General features: G+C 49.7%; 7 protein-coding genes across 7 annotated transcripts; 4 read left to right on the top strand and 3 right to left on the bottom strand.

The window, feature by feature from the left end:
* Nucleotides 1-3: 3 nt before the first annotated feature.
* On the bottom strand, nucleotides 4-1,236 carry TRIVIDRAFT_77474 (uncharacterized protein; the record flags this gene model as incomplete). The annotated part of the gene is made up of 3 exons (XM_014099013.1): nucleotides 4-684; nucleotides 744-1,069; nucleotides 1,151-1,236. 3 exons carry the CDS (start codon nucleotides 1,212-1,214, stop codon nucleotides 4-6), a joined length of 1,071 nt encoding a protein of 356 aa, XP_013954488.1.
* Nucleotides 1,237-1,832: 596 nt separating this feature from the next.
* TRIVIDRAFT_90132 (uncharacterized protein) lies at nucleotides 1,833-7,186 on the top strand (the record flags this gene model as incomplete). The annotated part of the gene is made up of 3 exons (XM_014099012.1): nucleotides 1,833-2,122; nucleotides 2,179-5,093; nucleotides 5,290-7,186. 3 exons carry the CDS (start codon nucleotides 1,833-1,835, stop codon nucleotides 6,651-6,653), a joined length of 4,569 nt encoding a protein of 1,522 aa, XP_013954487.1.
* TRIVIDRAFT_216383 (uncharacterized protein) lies at nucleotides 7,163-8,290 on the top strand (the record flags this gene model as incomplete). Its single annotated transcript, XM_014099011.1, has 1 exon — nucleotides 7,163-8,290. The coding sequence occupies one exon, from the start codon at nucleotides 7,235-7,237 to the stop codon at nucleotides 7,769-7,771; it is 537 nt and encodes a 178-aa protein (XP_013954486.1).
* On the bottom strand, nucleotides 7,163-10,208 carry TRIVIDRAFT_213400 (uncharacterized protein; the record flags this gene model as incomplete). The annotated part of the gene is made up of 3 exons (XM_014099010.1): nucleotides 7,163-9,421; nucleotides 9,504-9,542; nucleotides 10,199-10,208. 3 exons carry the CDS (start codon nucleotides 10,206-10,208, stop codon nucleotides 7,980-7,982), a joined length of 1,491 nt encoding a protein of 496 aa, XP_013954485.1.
* Nucleotides 10,209-10,505: 297 nt separating this feature from the next.
* Nucleotides 10,506-12,788, bottom strand: TRIVIDRAFT_192879 (uncharacterized protein; the record flags this gene model as incomplete). The annotated part of the gene is made up of 3 exons (XM_014099009.1): nucleotides 10,506-10,524; nucleotides 10,599-12,642; nucleotides 12,707-12,788. The coding sequence occupies 3 exons, from the start codon at nucleotides 12,786-12,788 to the stop codon at nucleotides 10,506-10,508; spliced, it is 2,145 nt and encodes a 714-aa protein (XP_013954484.1).
* A 2,923-nt stretch (nucleotides 12,789-15,711) lies between these two features.
* Nucleotides 15,712-16,470, top strand: TRIVIDRAFT_48435 (uncharacterized protein; the record flags this gene model as incomplete). The annotated part of the gene is made up of 1 exon (XM_014099008.1): nucleotides 15,712-16,470. One exon carries the CDS (start codon nucleotides 15,712-15,714, stop codon nucleotides 16,468-16,470), a length of 759 nt encoding a protein of 252 aa, XP_013954483.1.
* Nucleotides 16,471-19,920: 3,450 nt separating this feature from the next.
* On the top strand, nucleotides 19,921-21,363 carry TRIVIDRAFT_48595 (uncharacterized protein; the record flags this gene model as incomplete). Its single annotated transcript, XM_014099007.1, has 1 exon — nucleotides 19,921-21,363. The coding sequence occupies one exon, from the start codon at nucleotides 19,921-19,923 to the stop codon at nucleotides 21,361-21,363; it is 1,443 nt and encodes a 480-aa protein (XP_013954482.1).
* Between the last annotated feature and the right edge of the window lie 358 nt (nucleotides 21,364-21,721).

Below are 21,721 nucleotides of genomic sequence, written 5' to 3'. Positions count from 1 at the left end.
TTATTATTTCTTTCTAACTACCCGGACACCGATATCCTCCGGTATCGTCATGTCGCCAAAGTCGGGATCCATCTCTGCCTCCGCGGAGGGAGCTGGTTGTGGTTGTGACTCGTCCACCTCCATCCCGTGCTCCTCCTGCACCCTCCTCTGCTCCTCCTCCTCGGCCTCTCGCTCAAGGCGGTCATACTCGTCCTTGTGATCGATCCACCGCTCCTGGATGTCCTGTACATCCATCATGGACGCTTCATTCCTCATTGCAACCGCCCATACCGTGTCATTGGCACCTTCAGCACCTCCGAATACATAACCCCCTGCGCGATCAATCACGCGGAGCAGATGCATCATGCTCTTCTTGTTCTCGACCGCCAGCACCTCGTACCGGACTAGGCCATAGCTTTCAATCATGTGTGCTATCGCCTCGTGCAGTCGGCCAAACTTTTCGTTCCGCATTCCTGGGGATTCCGCCTCGAGGAATGGCGTTAGATGCGTCAAGTCGTCGACATCGGTATAGTATTCTAGGTTGAACGGCAGCTCGTCGTATGATGCTATCTTGTCGATTTTAGAAAGCACATTGACGTGTGGCATATCCATCTGGATCATGGCCCGGAGCGAGAGGAGGACGTTGGAAACATAGAGGGATGGCTGAGTAAGGCAGAAGGAGTCGGAGAGGTGTACACAGACAAACTAACACAGGGGACAGTTAGTAAGCCCTGTTCGTACTGCTTCTGGCAAAACAAACTGACTCTAAATCCAATCTTCTGAAGCTTGTAAAAGACGTTTCTTAGCGAGTTGTGATGCGTGTAGAGCTCGACTTGGCCGGGACAGTCGAACAAGATGTAGTCTTCCCCAAACTCTTTTAGCCCTTCTTCCAGCCATTCGTAGTTGTTCTCAAGCTCCTCGAGAGCATATAGGATGCCGCCGTTGGGTCCCAGGCGATCTTCGCGCATGACATCCTCCAGCTTAACCAAGTCGCGAATGTCGAGAGCGCAAGGGTAGTTTGTATGGTCGTTGGCAGGGTCGAGGTTTACGACGGAGCACGCACGCCCTATGGCGCCCATAAACTGGTGCACTGAAGGAAGACAAAAAAGAAGAGCTTCATGTCAGTACCAAACTCTGGTCCAGTTCAGAGCAAACATGGGTTTCAACATACTGCCATCGCAGTAGGTACTCTTTCCCGCGCCGGGGCTTCCGAGAACAAGCTGCGCAAAGGGCATCTGGCAAGGTGGTTGATTCGCTGGGTCAATGTGGCATCGTCAGTCTCGAGGCTGAAGGTGAAGCCCGCTGTCGAAGAGAAGACAGAGCGCGGGTTGTTGGAGGAGAAATGGCAATACCTGCTTGACTTTTGCGGCACAGCAGACAGGACGACTAAGCACGCCAACAAATTGTGGCGCTGAGCTGTGGTAGTATGTTTATAAATAAATTCAAGTCTAAGTTTGCTCCAGCGACTATATTGGTGGTTCTAAGTTATAAATAATCGTTCAGATTAATATTAATTATCGGTCTTTATTCCAAAGCAATCTCATGTACGCATTAATGATTAACAAGACAAAATACAGGCCTTCTTGCTAATGCGCTGTGAATCTCTTGACATAAAAAAAAGGTGGGGTGGTGGGGTGCTGATGCCGGCAGAATCTCGGCTCCGAAGCTAAGCTCGAGGTCAAAACCACATGCTTGAAAATTGATCACAAGCTTCCCTCTTTTTTTTCTCTCTCTTTTTAATATCTCAAAAACTTGTCTCCCCAAGTTTGCCCTCGCGGCAAAACTCGCCCCAACGGCTTCCATTAGTCGCTCTGCATGATGCTGGGCAATAATGTGCAGCACCATCTCCAACCATGGCATCTGACTTGTCAAATGCTGCTCGGTTGGCTGGGAGCCTCTCCCAGAGCGTCTCTGGCGCCATGGACTCGCCGTCCGGCCCGCTCACCATGAGCTACGCGACCGTTGAAGCTGCCCGGGCCTCTTCCGGCTGGCTCGGACTCATCGGGTGGCTTCTCTTGAGCATCATCAACTTCATCACCACCGTCCTGTACTGGGCCATCCGCACAGTGACCATTACCTTCCCAAGTGTCCTGTACACTCTATTCTCCGCGAGTTGGACAGTCACCATGAATGCTACCACGCTGTATGCTGCCAATCCCTTGGTTTTGCTGAGCCCCTCAAGACTCACAGCCTCACTAGCATGTTCATCGTTGCAGCTATCGTGTCGGCGGTCAGCTGGGTTGTCAGGTATCGCATCTTGAATATGTATTCAAGATTGCCCCCTGAACCTCAACGGAAGGAGCCTGAAATCGACTTGTTCCCAGATACCCACGAAGGTGGTATCAAGTCCGGCCTGGCCAACTACCTGGACGAGTTCCTGAGCGCCATCAAGATCTTCGGTTACCTCGAACGATCCGTGTTTCACGAGCTCACCCGAAGCATGCAGACTAGAAAGCTTATTGCTGGGGAGACTATCAATCTAGAAGAAGAAAAAGGCTTCTGCATTGTTGTTGATGGCCTGGTTGAGATTTTCGTCAAGTCGGGTAGAAATCCTCGAGCGCCTGTCAGGAGCGGATCTCAAACCGAACTCTTTGATTCTTCTGACGATGAGGATTCTCTGCCTGGTCAGCAAAGGTATCAGCTCTTGACTGAAGTCCGCAATGGAGCGCCCATGTCGTCTCTCTTTTCCATCATGTCACTGTTCACAGAAGACGTGAGGTTGAAATCGCATGAAGAAGAGACTACTCTTCGACCGACTGGAGGTCGACATCACGGACGTGGCGATCCGCTGAAAGAGTCTGCTGGAAAGCTTTCTCACGCTCCCACATCCATGCCAAGCACGCCGCATCTGGATCCTAATGTGGAGCACCCAGGTGTTAGGTACGGCGATAGCATTCTGTCGAATGGCGCAGGTGCCTCAAAGATCCCGCCCATATCGTTGGAGCCTGCTGTTGCCTTTGAGCCTAGCAAAGATAGACCAGGGCCGCCAAATCGGCTGTTATCAAGCTCGGCACACCCTGACATCATAGCCAGGGCAACAGTTGATACCACTATTGCAATCATACCTGCAAGTGCCTTCAGAAGGCTCATCAAGATCTACCCCAAAGCTACCGCACACATTGTTCATGTGATCCTTTCTCGGTTTCAAAGGGTAACGCTTGCACAGGCGTTCAACTACCTTGGTCTAACGGCTGAGGTCCTGCAGACCGAAAAGGACATGGTTAAATTTACCACGTGCCAGCTTCCCAACATTCTTCGTGGAGACGCTCTGAACAGACTGAAGGAAAAATTTAGTCGCGAGCGGGAGCGCATTGGTGAAGATCAAGAGACCAAAGGCATTGCCCTGCACAACTCGGCAGTTAATAGACGCCGAAGGTCGAGCACAGCTCTACGAAAAGAGATAGCCATGCAAGCCATTGCCAAGAATCGATCTGTGTCCTCTACTGCAAACATTGCTGCATCTGCGCGTGATCCCCGATTGGCCCGCGGTCTCAACCCTGGGGATCTCCTCGCAGGCGCACAGCTCACTCAGGCATTGAACAGAGTTCCTGTCCCGCCAACTCCCGTCCGGTCCCCAACAGATGTTGGTGCAGAGGAGAGCATATTCAGTCCACTGACCCAAAAGACGTTTAATCCATTTGATTCGGGACGGCATGCTCGCATCTCGACGGATCGGGATTCAGTCGATGAGGATAACCTCTTTAGAGCCTCTATTCTCGAATGTGTCTTCAAGTCCCTTGGCCTTGATGCGGGTGGAACCTCGTCGAGAGATGTCGACTCGATAGAAGGATCCCCGAGACTGGTAGGATCCCCAAGGTTGATCTCTACAGACCAGCGGCGTGCAAAGACCATGTACACGAACAATGCATTTGGCTTCATCGCACCGTATGATGGGTCGATTGATGGGGAAACTGAATCATTGACTTCGAACGGCTTGGCTGGCCACACTCCACCAACTGCACATTCTCTGGCCCACGACATGATGGATGAAGTCGAAATCGTCTTTTTCCCCAAAGGGTCGGTGCTTGTAGAGCAGGGTGAGCGAAGCCCTGGCCTCTACTATGTCGTAGACGGGTTTCTAGACATTGGCACCACGGTAACTGATGGTGCGCAAAACATCTTTCAGAAATCGGGCTCGGCATCCTTCAGCGCAGAATCGCTTCATTCAGATTATCGATTTGAAGGCTTGTCTACCAAAGATTCGAACCATGGTACACCGTACTCTTCGCATCGGGACCAAGGTCGCCGCCGAAGTGTTGCCCTCATTAAGCCGGGTGGCTTGGCAGGGTATATCGGGAGTGTATCTTCTTATAGATCCTTCATTGATGTCGTGGCCAAGACGGATGTCTATGTTGGATTCCTTCCTCGAGCTTCTCTGGAAAGAATAGTCGACAGATATCCCATCATCCTCTTGACAATGGCCAAGAGGCTGACTCACATTTTGCCTCGACTCATCCTGCACATTGACTTTGCCCTCGAGTGGGTTCAGGTCAATGCTGGTCAGGTGATATTCCATGATAGTGACGAAAGCGACGCCATATATATTGTTCTCAATGGACGTCTTCGCCTTGTGGAAGATAGACAAGACGGCGGAGTATCAGCGCGGGCCGAATTTGGGCAAGGCGAGAGTATCGGAGAGCTCGAGGTGCTGACCGAAACTGCGCGCTCTGGGACTTTGCACGCCATTCGGGATACCGAGCTCGTTAAATTTCCTCGCACTCTCTTCAACAGCCTTGCCCAGGAGCATCCTAATATTACTATTAAGATTTCCAAAATCATCGCTTCTAGAATGAGGGCAGCCGTGGATGACTCCACCAAGTTCTTTGCCAAGGAAGCAGGCTCTGGTGCTGTGAACAATCAACGAAAGTCAACCTTGAACCTTCGGACTGTGGCTATCTTACCGGTTACATCTGGCGTTCCCGTCGTGGAATTTGGGCACCGTCTTATGAATGCGCTCGCCCAGGTAGGGCCACAAAACGGCGCAACCTCGCTGAACCAGTCTGGGATCCTGAACCATCTGGGGAAGCATGCGTTCAACAAGATGGGCAAACTCAAGTTGTCGCAATATCTCGCTGATTTGGAAGAGAAGTACGGATTGGTGGTATACGTGGCAGGTAAGCTTTTTCTTTTATTACTCTTCCATCTGAAAATCCACATGCTTTGTATGATGACAAACTCTTTACACCGGAGACACCGTCTTTGATGGCTATGTTAACTCTAATTTTTTCCTGATCGCATAACTTATTGGCTCACTTATTGTTGCAAACATCTCTTGTATTGATCTATACGCTAACATGAGTGACTCTCAAGATACCAACGTCAACTCGCCATGGACGCAAACCTGCATCACTCAAGCTGACAGTATTCTGCTTGTTGGACTAGCTGAAGGCTCCCCAGCCATTGGAGAGTACGAGCGCTTTATGCTAGGGATGAAGTCAACGGCACGAAAGACTCTGGTTCTGCTTCATGCTGAGCGATTCTCGCGACCTGGTCTTACACGGTCGTGGCTGCGAAATCGTATGTGGATCAACGGTGGCCATTATCATATCCAGATGGCGTTTAGAACAGACGCAATGCCCGCCCATCCTCCGTCGAAAAAACTAGGACAAGCTCTCAAGGAAAGGGTGCAGGTATTGCAAGCTGAGATTCAAAAGTACACTTCGAGGAATGTGCATCATACTCAGTATTACTCGCCTGATACACCGTTCAAGGGAGATTTCCATCGTCTTGCTCGTCGGCTTTGTGGAAAGTCTATTGGACTGGTTCTAGGCGGCGGTGGTGCACGAGGCATCAGCCAGATCGGAATCATCAGGGCGATGGAGGAGGCCGGCATTCCGGTTGACATCGTCGGCGGCACATCAATTGGAGCTTTTGTCGGCGCATTATACGCCCGCCATGCAGACGTTGTGCCCATGTTTGGATTTGCAAAGAAATTCGCGGGTCGCATGGCAAGTCTCTGGCGATTCGCTCTCGATCTGACGTATCCATCTGCCTCTTACACAACAGGGCACGAGTTCAATCGAGGCATATTCAAGACTTTCGGGAATACGCAAATCGAAGACTTTTGGCTGGAATACTACTGTAACACCACCAATATCAGCAAGAGCAGGGCAGAGTTTCACACGAGCGGATATGCGTGGCGCTACATTCGAGCTTCCATGTCCCTTGCCGGTCTGCTGCCTCCGTTGTGTGACGAAGGCAGCATGCTGCTCGATGGTGGCTACGTGGACAATTTGACGGTATCACACATGAAGGATTTGGGAGTGGACATCATCTTTGCCATAGACGTTGGAGCGTTGGATGATGACACGCCCCAGACGTACGGAGACTCGTTGTCAGGCATGTGGGCATTCTTTAATCGGTGGAATCCATTCTCAGCCCACACCAATCCGCCCACGCTGGCAGAGATCCAGGGCAGACTCGCGTATGTCTCGAGTGTGGATGCGCTGGAGCGGGCAAAGACAATGCCGGGATGCATCTACATGCGCCCGCCTATTGATGGCTACGGAACGCTAGACTTTGGCAAATTTGATGAGATTTACAAGATGGGCTACGAATTTGGGCGTGAGTTCTTCCAAAAGCTCAAGGACGAGAACAAGCTGCCGCTCACGGAGGAGACTGAGGCGAAGAAGGCGCTGCGAAGAACAACAGCACCTAGACGAGCCAGCATTTAGACATTCAATATTAGATAAGAGCCTGTGTTTTATTCTCTTGTTCTGAAGGCAGACTAGACGGCATTGGGCGAAAGCTTTAGCAGCGTGACGATGGCCAATGAATGGATGAATAATGTACTTCCGAGTTCTTCTTGCTCACCTTGCCGCCTTGTTTCTAAGTGAGACTGATACCTTTCGAAGTTGTGATACAGACGTGCTATGACGAAAATGACGAGTCTCGACTGACCTCAAGTGGATCGTTAGCCCAAGTCTGTGATCGCCGATCGCGATATGCAGGGATTGAGCCGCTTGATTTTGCCGGTTGGCTGCAGCCAGTGGGAACATGAGCCGCAGCGCGAGTGACATCATTTTGAGGACAATCGCCAGGTTCAAGTTTTGCTATCTCGGTGAAGCCTGCCATGACGCGTGGCGGAATGATGGTGAGGAGGAGGTTTGTTTATAAATCATGAGCAACTGCACTCGCTGTTGAATGCGGGGAGAGCTCATCAATCACAACAACTTGACCAATCAGTTATGAAGAACTTTACTCTTTTATAACCTCTTGTCTCTATCTATCCCGATATAAGTGCATATAAGTGCAAATGCCCTCCTCAAGACGAGATTATCCCAGCAGTCTTTATCCCGAAGTCGGATCAAGCTACAAGTCCAGCTACAGCAACAGCGACAGCAACAACAGCATCAGTAGCTATTCTTCTCGGAGGAATAGCACAAACCACCACAGCTATGGCGACTATCCACGAAGCAGGGATCATCGCCACCGCGACAGAAACGAAAGACATTTTCGAGACGCTCATTCCACAAATACAAAGGACTCTCGGCGCAGCTACTCCCACGATCGAAACAGAGATGACAGAAAAAACAGCGGCGGTAGCAGCAACAGCAGCAACAACACTATCAAGCAACGCACCAGAGGCATCTGGGAACGAGCCATACCATCAGATTATCGACCCTCGCAGGCCGATCCAGATGCGAGGCGGGAGCGGCTGTCCAAGGAAAAGGAGTGCGGGGGGTTTGACTGGACGCAGGGGATGGTGCTGGGATTGATGGGGGCGGCGGCGCTTTTCAGTGTGGAGAGGTCGCTTGTTAGGAGGCAGAAGAAGGATTATATTCAACATTGAATGGGAATAAACGTTATAGTGTTTTGCTTTGCTCTTGGTGGGAGTCTTGCTTTTTCTATTATGACATTATGAAGGATACTATGATATACGATACCAACACAAATACGAGGTCTTGCATGAGGACATATATATATAGTCTATATATTCATCTAAAAGTATCAACGCCTATATACTCGTGTCTAAATCATTCCCCTCCCCTCTGCAAAATCTACTCCAGCTTCAACTGCGCCTCAATCGTCTCAACCAACAAGTCAAACAGCTTCTGCACATGCTCCTCCCTGATCGCCGCCACTCCCGTACACACTCTAATCGCAAAGTGACCATTCACCACCGTGCTCGTCAAGTAAAACTGGCCGCTCGCATTGATCGCCTCATACAGCTTCTCCGTCCGGCTGTTGATCTGGTCCTCGCCATCGCCCTTGGCCCGGAACGACACCAGGCCAAACCGCGCCTTAGTGAAGATGGTGAACAGGTCAGGCCGTGTCACGAACTTAGCCTCCAGAGACTCGCCCTGCGTGACGCCGTTCTGAATGTGCGCTTGCAGGCCGCGGATGCCGTAGCTGCGGAGGACGAACCACAGCTTCAAGGAGCGGAATCGTCGGCCCAGGGGGATCTGCCAGTCGCGGTAATCGGTGACAAGTTCGTTGTCGCTGTACTGGTTCCGCAGGTAGGGGGGCTTGATGCTAAGCGCATTGATGAGATGGCCACGAGCGCGAACCCAGACCGCGGAGCAATCAAACGTCGTGAGCATCCACTTGTGGGGGTTGTAGTTGAAGGAGTGGAAATCAGCCATGGGCTTCGCCAGGGGCTTGTTCTCGTCGAGGAGCAGCGCGGCACCGGCATAGGCTGCATCGACGTGGACCCAGACCTCGCCAGGCTTTCCGGCTCTCGGAGCCAGGGCCTCGGCGATGCTGGGAAAGTCGTCGACAGCGCAGACGTCTGTCGTTCCTAGCGTGGCTGTCAAGTAGAACGGCTCGAGGCCCTTTGCCTTGAGCTCATCGAGCGTCTTTGTCAGAGCTTCACCCGTCATGGAAAAGCCATTCTCTTCTGACACCGGCACCGTGGCGAAGCGCACTCCCAAGACTTGTGCGGCCTTCTTGGTGCTCGAGTGTGCACCTGCACTTCCCAGAGCAACCAGCTTGCTGCGGAGTCTCCAGGTTTCCTCCTCCTTCTCCTCACCCTCAGGCAGATGAGCCGTTGCCTCGTTCAGGTACTTGTCCCTAGCGGCAACCATGACCGTCAGAATAGCCTCGCTCGCGCTTCCGTGAAGCACGCCACCGCCGTGAGTCGGTCCGCCACTCAGGAAGCATTCAGGCAGTCCCAAAGCCTGGGCCAACCAATCCATCACAATCGTCTCCAACTCAGTTACCGCAGGGGAGCAGATCCAGTTGAAGTGAGCACCGTTGAAGGCATTAGAATACATCTCAGCAATGGCGGCAGGGTAACTGCTCGAGCAGGGGAAGAAGGCCATGAATCCGGGAGACTGCCAGTGCGTGATTCCAGGCAGGATCTTGGACTGGATATCGGACTGAATCGACTCCCATGGCTCGGGATCAAGAGGCGCTGAGGCAGGAAGAAGCGGTCTCAGGTAGCCGGGCTCAACATCAGCGACAACTCGATGATCAGAGATGTTGTCATAGTAGTTGGCAACTGTTGGCAGATTTCAATTCACTCATCAGTCTGATGTTGCTTTGAAGTAAGGATATATAAAGAAACAAAGACAGATACTCACTCTCATCGATGGCCGCCTTGGCCGCCACCCGAAACTGTTCTGTATCCATTGGGTTCGCCATGTCTGTTTCTGTCGCTTTCTGTGTTGTCGATATTTTCAAAGGCTCTCGCTGGCTTGTTATGAACCGTTTTTGATGCGTTCGAAACTCCAGATTGTGGCGATTTCCATCAACTTTTAAAATATCGACTCTGAACCCTATGTTTTTCATCCCCCCACCAGTTCCGACTCGGCGGCATAAGCCCATGTGGAGAAGCCACTTCGGATTCTTCGCCATCTTAGCGTTTTTTGGTCCCGGAAACACGACCGAAACTGCCATCGATTAAGGACTTGGCCATCCTTTATCGGGGTAATAAAGCTCGGGCTCTGCAGCGGAATGAGTGGACCCCATCAACGCAGTCTGAAATCTTTTCCTGGATTTCCGATTCCGTTCCCCACACCAACACGCTAGCACTCGTTCTGTAGAATGTTGAAAGCCGTCCTTTCTTCTTCGAGGAGTTGTAGAATCCGTGGCCAAGTTGATCTTGCTGCAGGAAGGGATGCAATGTCAAATATGTCGTTCTTATCGCGCCCTTTGATGACACGACGCCTTCTGCATGATTCGGCTAGATGTAAGTACCGATTCAAGCAGACCAATGATTAGTGATGCCACTTAACGTTGGAGTCTCACATGCCGCCAAAGTTTCCGTCAGCGCCGCTCGCATTCATGGCGGCATGGCGGCGGCAAGATAAGAACCCGTCTCCATATGCTGAGCATTGAAAATAAAGCAAATCACACGACATGACACACGATTATAGCCAAGAGACTGAGTTTGTTTTATCACTGACAAAGTACCCATGGCATATGGGAGGCGCTGCACTTTGCTACCTGTAGTTGTTAATGGCCTTTCATGATGAAATGTGGCAGCCTCCGAGGAGAAGACACTAGGAGATTGAGAGACTGAATGATGAAATTGGAAACTGGTAGTATTTGTACTCATCAACATGTACTAGACAAACTATCAATCAGTCTACTTTGATCGCACTGGCCGTGGAGATTTTTCTGTCAGCATGCGACTCTTCTCTCATCCTTATTTCGGGGGTAACGAAGAAACATACCTGTATATCCTTCGCACAAAGGCATATGCGCTTAAGAATCCAATGGTACCTGTCAACAGTCCATACACACAGCATGCCATAAAACTATAGGCAAAGAATAGCATGCTGCTCACGAAGCCGCTAATGTGCAGCTTGAAGAAATAGTACCATAGTGAATAGAGAAAGACCCAGAATGCGCTTGCGCCCCCGACAAAGAATGACTGCCACCACCAGTGGTAGTTTTCTGCACAGAGCTGAGCGTAGATGGTCACAATGGTCACTTCAGCAATAGTAACAACTAGAATGGCAGACACCACCGCTAAGAAGCCAAAGACGTAATAGTAGCCGCTCTTGTCCTGCCATATAGACTGGAACACAAACAACAGCTCGATAAAGATGACGGCAAAAGGGATCAAACCGGCCAGAAGCACTGCTTGGATTGATTTACTATACCAGGCTTGCCGAGGAACCTGCCGAGGGATGGTCGTCGTCTTGGTCGGATGCTCCCAGGCACCAGCCTTGTGAAACCCATAGTGAGATCCTGCATATACAAGCGGCACCTGTATACAGAGCCAGAGAAGGAGGATAGCTACAAGTGTCCCGAAAGGTATTGCGGTGCTTGACGCTTGCGCCCATACAAAGAGATTGAGGATAAAGACAAGGCCAAATGTGAGGCCAGGAAACAGCAATGCCGTAACTAGTGCGTTTGCACGATAATCGGTTCCGTCGAAGCTCTTGAAGACGCGAGCAGAAAAGTAGCCGGAGAAGAGTCCTGCAAAGATGAACAGGCCTACTCCAACGCTGATGAATCCGCCTCGGAAGCTGGGATTTAAGACTCCCAAAGCACCGAGAGAAACTAAACCCATGGCCATGAAGAATAGCTGCATTCCGGACCCAACAAGGGGTGCGAGGAGAATTCCAAGCCGTGGTTTCCGAAACACATCTCCATGGAGCAACTTCCAGCCTGTAGCCTCTTCCAGGGCCTCACCCTCATCGGACAAGTCTTCATCGTCGTCCTTGTCGGCGTCTGCTCCCTGGCTCAACAAACCCGAAGATTTCTCGCCTTTGGCTTTGCCCACTCTCTTGGCTCCGGCCTTTCCTGCTTCCGCTGAGATACCCTTGTTGATATCGGAATGGATAGTCCTAGCAAGGATAATCATGACAACTCCCGTCAACAGCCCACAGATAATGAGCGAATTGATAATAGCCATCCAGTGAATACGTGTGCCTTCTTCCTGGTTCACAAAGTAAAGATCCCAGCGATGAGCCCATTCGATACTGTCATCTTCGCGGAAGTAGACGGAGTAGGTATACGGAATACTTAGTGAACCAGGGCTGCTGTCATCGTCTTCTAATTCGTTAGGGTGGTATGACAGGCCATCATATTTCAATGGCGCATCGGACGTCCTGTTAGGAGCGATGTACAACTCAAAGGGTTGGTCGATATTTTGAATGTCCGCAGGGCATCCCACACTATCCTTTTTGTTTCCGTTTCCAACACTCTTGGGATAGACTTCAAACCCCACAACAACCTTCTCGCCACGATCGCCAGCTCGACCTGATGCTCTGCGGTACCGGATGACAATGGTATGGTGGTTGTTAAGATAGTAGTGATGCTTGCCCGTTTTTGTTGAGACCTCAGCATACCCCAATTTGAAACCGGAAGCGTAATACTTGCGCGTCTTGTCGGCAGTGACAAAGCTGGTTGCTCCAGGAAGATTGTCCACGATCCACTCGGCCACGTATCCGTCTCGAATCAGCTCCTTTGACCAGCGCATTTCACGGCGTGACATTTCTTTAGTACAGAGCAATGTACACGGTGTGTCTTTTGCCATGGCAAGCTCTATGTCGGATGTAATGATGCGGTCACCGCGCAGCACCTCTCCCAGGTTTAAGGGCACGCTCTGACCGCTCAGCAAACCGCCGCCGGCCTTGTGGTCTCCCGTCGGAGAACAGGTAAACGGTAAGTCATTGTACGCATATTGCAACTGCGTGTTGTCTGAGTAGACCTTGTTGACCATCAGAGGGATCAGTTCGCCGTCCTTGTAGCTCTTGATCGACCAGCCTGCGATGTGATGTGTTAGCAGCCTGTTGAGCAATTACCTATCGACATACACCGGTGGTTATACCAGGGATATAAAACGCCGTTGACGGTGACAAGAGTAAAAGGCAAAGCAGGCCGCGGAGGCCAGTCTTTTGTGTGCCAGCCATGCTGATACGCCTTAGACAGCTGTCCTAGTTCCTAACTCTCCTCCCAGTAACACCATCCACATATATGTTCTTCTGGACTCCAGCTCTCCCTTTATCTTTATATCCGTGTTCAGATCGTCAAATACTCGGCTTAGTCACGCTGTGCGCAGTCGATAGGAAGCTGTCGAGACGCTTTGACGTTTGCGGCTGCGGCAGAGCTCCCTGCTATGTAAGGACGGGATCCAGACCACGAGAATGCAGGACTCCGGAAATGCAGATTATGTCTTCCAATTGCGAGTGCCCGATCGAAGCGGCATAATCGTGCTGGTCCAACGGGGTTGCTGGAGCTTCGGCTATCTCTTGAGAGGATCTCGTTGGCGTCGCTCGACCAATTGACCAGATAAGAGGATGGACGAAAGTCTACCTTGCCTTAGATACCTTTACAAGGGGGACTTCGCTTCAACCCACAGCGCTTCCGGCACTAGGGAGGAACGGACTCTAAGGTAGCACCTGCATTCCGATCGACGAGGATGGTTAACCATGGTTTTGCCGATCGCGATGCCCCACTGGGATCTGGCCAAAGCAATGAGACAAAGCCCCACGTGCGTCTACTTTTCACATGTCTTATCGCGTGTAAAGCCCAGAGATGATGTATTTAAAGTGCTGTAGTAATATCTTTAAAAGACAATTTGTGCTCTCTTTATGACCACTTGTTTTTTCATTCTATATCCTTAATATATCTTGCAACTACTTGATGTGTATGTTTTGTCGACAAATAGATAGGTAGAGAACGCACCAATCCCGGGCATCTATCAATTGATCGCGAGGCCAGTCCAAAAGGTCTCGTCAGAACGTGAAGAAATAGATAGACGAAGAATAGATTTTCGATTCTACTCTGGTAGATGCCAAAGAGTAACACGTTTCGAAACTACATGGTAGCACCCTTGATGCACTCAGAATTGATCGCCTTCATGCTGATTGAGGCTGAATCATGCCGAATACGTGCGTCTTTCCCTCTGTCTCCCAACTAAGTTTGCTGCCTGGAGGCTCAGAACTCCAACCTTTTGTTCTTTTTTCCCTTCTCGGATTTTCACTCTCCGATGCCTCAAGCCAGTGAATACTGCCGACTTTTACTGCTGATTGTTGGGCTTTTCTTGCTCTGATTCGATATTAGCTGATGGATCTCCGACGTGGAGGGCCTAATTCAGACGCAGCTCCATATAAGCAAGGTATCGCGGCGGGTATGAGGGACGAACCGGAGTCAGATTTATTCTCTTCATTCTCAGTTTGCTGGACGTCCTTGTCTGAAGCTTCTTCGACTTTCTTGGGGCCATGCGCAATTAGTTGGCCCATCACCAGGCTAGGATCGTATGGGATTGAGGGCGGCATTGTTTGTTACGCTTAGGAGATCGGGATATAAAAGCTTGCGAATATGGTGTCGCTAAATGCACTATTAGATTTGATTGACAATGTTATCTATATAGTCTGTGCAGTAAATTGAAGGCCGAGCAACTATTAATACTTTGATGGGTAGCTCTATGGCATCTCCCTAAGATACGCGGATTGGGCAGCGTCCGAATTGGACGTCGTTGAGTTGAATGTTACTGGGTGGGGTAGCCGCATTCTTCGGGCTTGTAACATTTGCCTCAACAGAGCTGAGATGTAAAATGGTGGAACGAACACCCGAGATGCATATCTGGCGTGAAGAATCTGGGGACTGCTTGGGGACTGATAGCCCAGGATATTCCGCCAAAGAACTGGCCCATGCGGGAAAGCAAGTATTGTAATAAATCTTGGACTCTTATTTCGGTTACTACTATGATAAGTCGAGCCCGTATGCACTTATATACAGGGATATAGACCTAGTACCTACCTATCTATTGGTAGATGCTTAGCTCAGTAGATTCCCCTCTCAGATCTCTTTGAAGTGGATGAATCTGTCAGCAGATATCGTCTGAAATGGCTCATTTACTCCGGACGCCCTGTCTAGCTTTCGCCCGTTACTGCATCATAAAAGAGTAGCTAACTACCTGCTAATGATTCCAGGTTCGTACCTATCTACAAGTAGTCTTGATAGCCACAAACCAGACCGCGCATTAACATTACTAGACTGACTTTGTATGTGAGCCCCTTTTCCAATATCAGCCTTTGGACGCACATTCTATCCAGATGAGGGAACCATTTGTGAAGATAAATTAATTCTTTATCACTAAATTGATATAGAAAGTCATCGCGATGGTTCATAATGGCTCGAGAACGATCGCAATCTGTAGCAAGGACGGATAACACAATGAGCCCCGAATTTGCTAATAGCCATGATTGAAGAGCCGTAATTATAAGCCGGCGAATCTCACAAAGCTGTTTACACTGAATTTGTTATTTCTCCTACGAACTACATGCAGGTAGCTGACTACTTTCGCCCTCATTCGGCAATACATGCGGTGATGATATGCCTAGAATTGGTAACACGCCTTTCCCAAAAAGGCATTACAAGAAGCCTCATGCTGACGCATCGCCGGCTTGATTGGGATAGACTCTGTCTCCTATACAGACAGTCTACGGAGTACATGATGAAGCAATTTGCTGAATATCTATCGCACAACTCCGTCGGACCAATTAATCCAGCTCATTACAGTAAGAGCATAAGATATTATTGGTCCATGAGCTGGTTACGAATTGAAGTGGATATCTAGACCATGTCATTCTCAGGAGCTCTGCGGACAAGGTGGTGGAAGCGGAGAATGAAACGGTCAATATTAATAAGACCGGATCTCTTTAATATACGTGTCGCACTTAGTCTCTCTCTATATAATATCCCTCTTACTACTTAGAGTCTGCATATGCCCCATCTTACGCGTCACCTTGTTGTTTACGCAGACTCCAATTCCCTATATCTAGGTGGCAGAGATCTTTGAACTCATCAGAATAATCTCAACCGACTAACATGCATATCATTCTCACGGGGGCGACCGGCCTTGTCGGCTCCGGCGTCCTAGACGCCATGATCAAATATGAACGGATTACCAAAATCTCCGTTTTGAGTCGCAAACCGGTTCCAATGGCCGACGCTGCCAAAGATCCACGGATCAACGTCATCATCCACAAAGATTTCGAACAGTACGATACCTCTGTACTTGAAAAGCTTAAAGATGCCCACGGTTGCGTATGGGCTCTCGGAATCAGTCAGTCCAAGGTCAGCAAGGAGGAATACATCAAAATCACAAAAGACTACACCCTGGCAGCGGCCCGCGCATTCTCTACGCTGTCGGCAGGAGAGGACCAGCCCTTTCGCTTTGTGTACGTGTCCGGAGAGGGTGCCACGCAAGAGCCGGGCCATTTCACGGCGACTTTTGCGAGAACAAAGGGAGAAACAGAGGTTGCGCTTGCAGAGATGAGCAACGAGCTTCGCACCATGCGAGCATACTCAGTCCGACTCGGTGGCGTGGATGCATCACAACATGATGCAATAAAAGAGTATATCCCAGATCCTGGCGCGATGTACAGAGCAATGGGAAATACTCTCTATCCGGTGCTTAGGTCACTGATGCCGCTGACCTTGGCGCCAACCGACATCACTGGCGATTGTCTTTGCAGGATGGCGATGGGTGAACTGGACGATAAGCTGGAAGGACCAGGTGCTTCCAAGACTGGATTATCCTGGACCTTGAATAACAAGGCCATGAGAAGGGTAGCCGGGAGGTGATTCATACATCAGGATAAAGGGGTTTCAAAATCTTGAGGCATGAGTCTTTTGTTGCATCATAATTTATTTACTTAGCTCTGAATAGCATAGGCATTGTCATGTCAAGGACGTCTATCTGTTCATTGCCTCAGTTCTAGTTCCGTGATACACTTCTCGGCTACTTGTAGAACATTTACGTCAGCTTAGAATACTATTAGTAGACGCAATACAACACTTGTGACAATAAGCTTCTAATAGGGTTATGGAGTCAAGACAGAGTAGTAGCGTTGAGAGCCTGCTATAGCATTCACAATCTCTGTTTCCTGTTTTCTGGTATTTTTCATAGACTACCGTGAATTTACATGTGATGGAGCCGCAAACATCATCTCATGGCCTACGTAACATTGATTGGAGACCGCTGAGTAGATGAAAAGTGGGTGCACAGATTAAACGCGTAATTGCTTAAAAATCCAACTCCAATGCCATCGACAAGTCCAAAATCAATGCATCATAAGTAATTCGCATAAATGGCGTCTCAAGTGGCGTTGCGGTATGAAGCATGTGGGTTGGCGATCGCTTGAATTAAGGTAGGTCATCGGTGGATAATGCTACTGCAGGTAACGAATAATCAATCGTGCGTGATCCACAAGAACATCCGGAGTAGAGGGAGTATTAGCGGCTTAGCAATAAAGTGTAAATCGAAAGACAAATCCATTTGTTGGTTGTCTGTACGGAACACCGTTGATATGATCAAATTCAACGGGAGGCATCCCTGAGACTGGGCAATAAGTAGGGATAACGGTCACATGCCAGCAATGAACTGGTGGCGTTGGCCAGCTGCCCTTTGTGACCATTCCTCCTCCTTCTCCTTTTCATTGACCAAGACCCCTTCCCGTTCGGCTAAGGTGAGTAGCCCAACTGTGGCGTTCAAGAACATTCTACGGGTGCGGGAGGAAGGGTCTCCAAAAGAAGGCCGTGAAGAAGAAGTCGAGTCACGGAGGAGAAAAAAAAGATAGAAAAAAGAGGATCTCGCGAAGCTGGAGCAAAAAATAGATTGACTTACTAGGACGTTTTCGGAGATCGTGTGTCAAATTGTGCAGCAATCTGGGGCAAAAAATGGGGAGCAGGGGCGTGTCTGACTTTAGACTTTGAAGCTGTTCACTTGAGGTGGAAAAGACTTGGCTTGGACAGTCATCGCAGCGCTTTAGGAAAGTATCCAGCTACCAAGAGAGTGAGGGGTGCGAAAGAAAAGAAGATGCTGAGCAGCGCTAGGAAGCGGAAAGTACCTGTACTGTTGCCTGTTCGCTTGTTTTTCGTGATGTGAGCTGGGCTTGTTTAAGGTAGTGGAGATGCTGAGATAGCTCCATCTTAACCAAAGTTTTCCCCTAGGCGATGGGTTTGTGTGTCCCGTGAGTGGTTGCGAGATCACTGATAGGAATGGTATGGCTCCCAAAAAGCGATATCGGAAAATTGCTGGCTCTTGATGATCTCGTGGAAGGTGGTTGACAGAACCGGCGCCTTTTGTTTTCAACAAAGATGCAGATGCGGCTAGCAGTAACTGAATTACTTCGTAGATGCGTGCCGATTCTGGACACGTGCGAGATGCGAGTGAAGCCAGTGGACGATCTTAGTGCTCGTGGTTGGCTGCTTCAATATGTTGACGACAACACATCAAGCGACTTTAGCCAATCACTCAGGCCCCGTCTGTCCTCCTGGCACACCAAACTCGCACAATCCAGCTATTGCCACTCAATTCACAGTCTTTTGCGTCTTGACAGCTCGATAATGCCCGAGCGACAACAAGGGGCGGAGATGCATGTTCATTCCCGGCCAACCTCCGATTCAGCGCCGAATCCACCATCGTGAGCGCCCACACCTTGGACCCGAAAAAAGGGTTGCGATAGAGTCCAGACCGAGCCAGAACACCGTCTAAGCTGGCCAGCCATCCACACGACCCAAGGGTCCCGGCACGAGCTTGGTTCTTTTGGGGCTGTTTTTTTCAACTCGTGCGCATCCGCTGAGACAGGGGCTCACGATGGGGAAGATTTTTGTTTTTTCTCTTTCCTGCTTGAGATTTTCAACTCTCGTAATGTGTATCCATCCATCGTGATTTAGCACCCGGATTGGGAGTCGAGGCCATGGGGCAGACCTGAGGGCACGCCGGGGAAGGCCGAACTGATGGGGATCTCTGTTGAAGAATCGAAGCTGCCTTGATAGTGCATAGACCATGAGGAAATCAACTCACCAACATGAAGTCACAAACACTGGATCTAGTGGCAAGAGGCAGAGCAGATCAACAAGGCCGGTTTAGAGGATGTGAATGTTTGTACGGAGTACATAGTAGTCTGAAAAGCTTGGTAATACAAGAGTTACTATGTACTAGTTTAATACGCTACGGTATGTGGACGTTGTGAGACCCCGCAAAACCGGGAAGCCGCGATGAGGAGCAGAATTGAAAGAAGCAGGCGCATATTAGCCAATGCCCTAATGTGCAGTCGTACCGTGTTGTCTTAGGTGGTAGTTTGTACGGTTACAGGGCTACACATTGCCAAGCTAAGCCAAACGCGCCCTGACAATAATGCCTAAAGTGTAGCTGATACCTCTCAGCGATAGTACCTAGGTACGCAAAGCTTTCTTGAACCTCATCAGTCTACAATCTACAATTCTGCATCTTGCTTCTTCCATCTTCCCGAGATTCCACCTATACGTCGTTTATCCGCACGCGCTTGATTCAATTCTCGCCATCTTCCTGCTCCGTGATCATAGCCGCTGTACCTGCGCCGAAAAATGGAACCCTCAATTAACGAGCTCCACGCGGACTGGCGGCACTGGCGAGTGGGCTTTGGCTTCTAGTCTTGATTGCCACACTCCCCATCACGCCAGCTCCTCTCTCACGCCCCAAGCAACTTCTCAGGGACCTGCGTTTTCCAGGCGCTTCCGCAAGTACCGGTACTGCGATGGCGAGGTCTAGCAACCCCTCCATCCCTCCTTGAACAAGCTCATGATGACCTGGTCATGTCGACAAGAGCCAGTTGACTCAGCTTTAAGGGCGTGGCACTCCCCCGGCTTACTCTGATGCCATCTTTCGTCCTGCATCTTGTTATTTGAATCTTTTCCCATCCGTTGCTGCCGTGCTTTCTTCTGTTGTCTCCCGCTTGTTTATCTGCTTGTTTGCATTCTATAATACGATTTGGACGCCTCGAGACATAATTCTGCCGTCAGCTTACATACTCCACGAAACCTGCATTCCAAGTCGAGGAGCTGCCGTTCATCAGCTATATATTTACCACCGCCATTAACCCTACTCTTAATATCGAGCATTCAGAGGCGAATTGCTGCCATTGATCATTATCCAATCTTAATCTCCTCCTTTCCAGCATCACCTCTGGTACTCGAAACATGTCTGCCTCATCTCAGGGAACAACCCGCCCTTTCAAAGGGTCCAAGACTAGCTCTATCCAGAATCCTGCTATGGAGGTCAAGATAGACCAGCATTTCAACGCAAAAGTCTATACTTCTGGATCTACCATTGCTGGTCATGTTGCAGTCCGCGTCTTGAAAGACACTGCTTTCCACAATCTGGACATTGTCTTTGTTGGCATTTCTGCGACGCGACTTGATTTTGTTCAGCAGTATCCCTCACACTCTTTCAGACCATTTTTGAAGATTCGTATGCCACTTCAAGAGTCGGATTTGCCTGTGGATCGGATATTCCGAGCCGGAAACGATTACAAGATTCCATTCCACTTTGTTGTTCCTCATCAGCTCACCATCGGAGCCTGCAATCATGCTTGCTTATCACAAGACGTCCGGGAGCGACACTTGCGGCTTCCCCCCAGTTTAGGAGCTTGGGAGGCCGATGATCAAGCTCCAGACATGACTCAGATTGAATACGCAATAAATGCGAAGGCTATTCACCTGGGAAATGGAATCGCTACAAAAGTCATGGAAGCGCATCATATCCTCAAGGTTCTTCCTTCGCTCCCCGAAGATGCGCCACTTGATATCACTTTTCTCGATGAATGGTATAAGCTGTCCAAAACCAAGACCATTCGGAAAAGCCTGTTCTCGAGCAAGACGGGCCAATTTACCGCCAGTGCAATTCAGCCCAACGCCGTGATCCTTTCTGCAGATGGACACAAATCTTCCATGACAAGCGTCCGTATCAACTTGGAATACGCCCCCTCTTCGGCTGAGACGGCCCCTCCCAAGATTAACTCAGTTACTGGCAAGCTCGTTTCTACCACCTTTTTCAGCGCCGTACCTGTGGACCATCTGCCAAACTTGGGCAGTCGGACGAACTGCGAGAGCACCCCTTGCTTGAATTATACGACGACACACTCACTATTTACTCTTCCGGTGGAATCAGTGTCATGGATGCAGCAAGATGCATCGTCACGGTTGCGACGAGATTCAGGCTATTCAAGCACTGTGGTGGATGGTGATGCTTCCGACACAGATGCTTCCGAGAGAAGAAGGCGGCAAAATAGCAAAGAAAAGAGCTCCAAAAAGCCCAAACTCTCGACCGTCAGGCACACAACGGATATTGAGATTCCGTTTACCGTATCCAACTCGAACAGAAAACTTTTTCTGCCGAGCTTTCACTCATGCTTGATTTCTCGATCTTATACACTGCAGTTGATTCTGTGTGTGGGACCGACGAAAACCGCCATTTCGCTTGCAGTACCTCTACAGATTGGCGTCGAGACAATCTACGAACCCCAGGGTCACGAACTTCCTAGCTTCGAAAGTGCCGTGGCACAGGCTGAAGAAGAAGAAGCAGATGCATACTTGCAGCCCCGCGTGATGCATGTTCCGGAATCGGGGCTGCAGAATGATAATGTGTTGCCAGGATATAATGAACTGCGCAGGAGAACCATTGGCGTTGCCTATGGGAACGCTATGAGAGCATAATCAGTCGTTCTTTTTACTTTTCTTTGTTTTGCGTGAAGATTTGCTTCAGGGGTTCGTCAGCATGGAGTTGGGGATTCGCTCTGTTTATAAAGAAATGTTCCTAGTCAAGGGCTCCTTGTTTTGCTCATTGCAAGTTAGCTATTCAGCATATTAATATTATGGAAAGTCACCGAAAGGCATCGTGGCTGTTGAATGCTTGAAGTGGGTGACGGTAGTAGCATGAAATCTATAACCAATATCAGGAATAGAATTCAACGAGGGAAGATAAGATGAAGTGAATAATATCAGTGACTGTGAGCCATCCTGTACGGCAACCCCCTCGGCCGAACCTTTCTTCCGATGCAGGCAACTTCGTTTG

The sequence above is a fragment of the Trichoderma virens genome (genome assembly GCF_000170995.1).
Source record: "Trichoderma virens Gv29-8 chromosome Unknown TRIVIscaffold_80, whole genome shotgun sequence".
NCBI lineage: Eukaryota > Fungi > Ascomycota > Sordariomycetes > Hypocreales > Hypocreaceae > Trichoderma > Trichoderma virens.
Note: the sequence above shows the minus strand (reverse complement) of the source record. Positions and strands in the feature narration are given on the sequence as shown.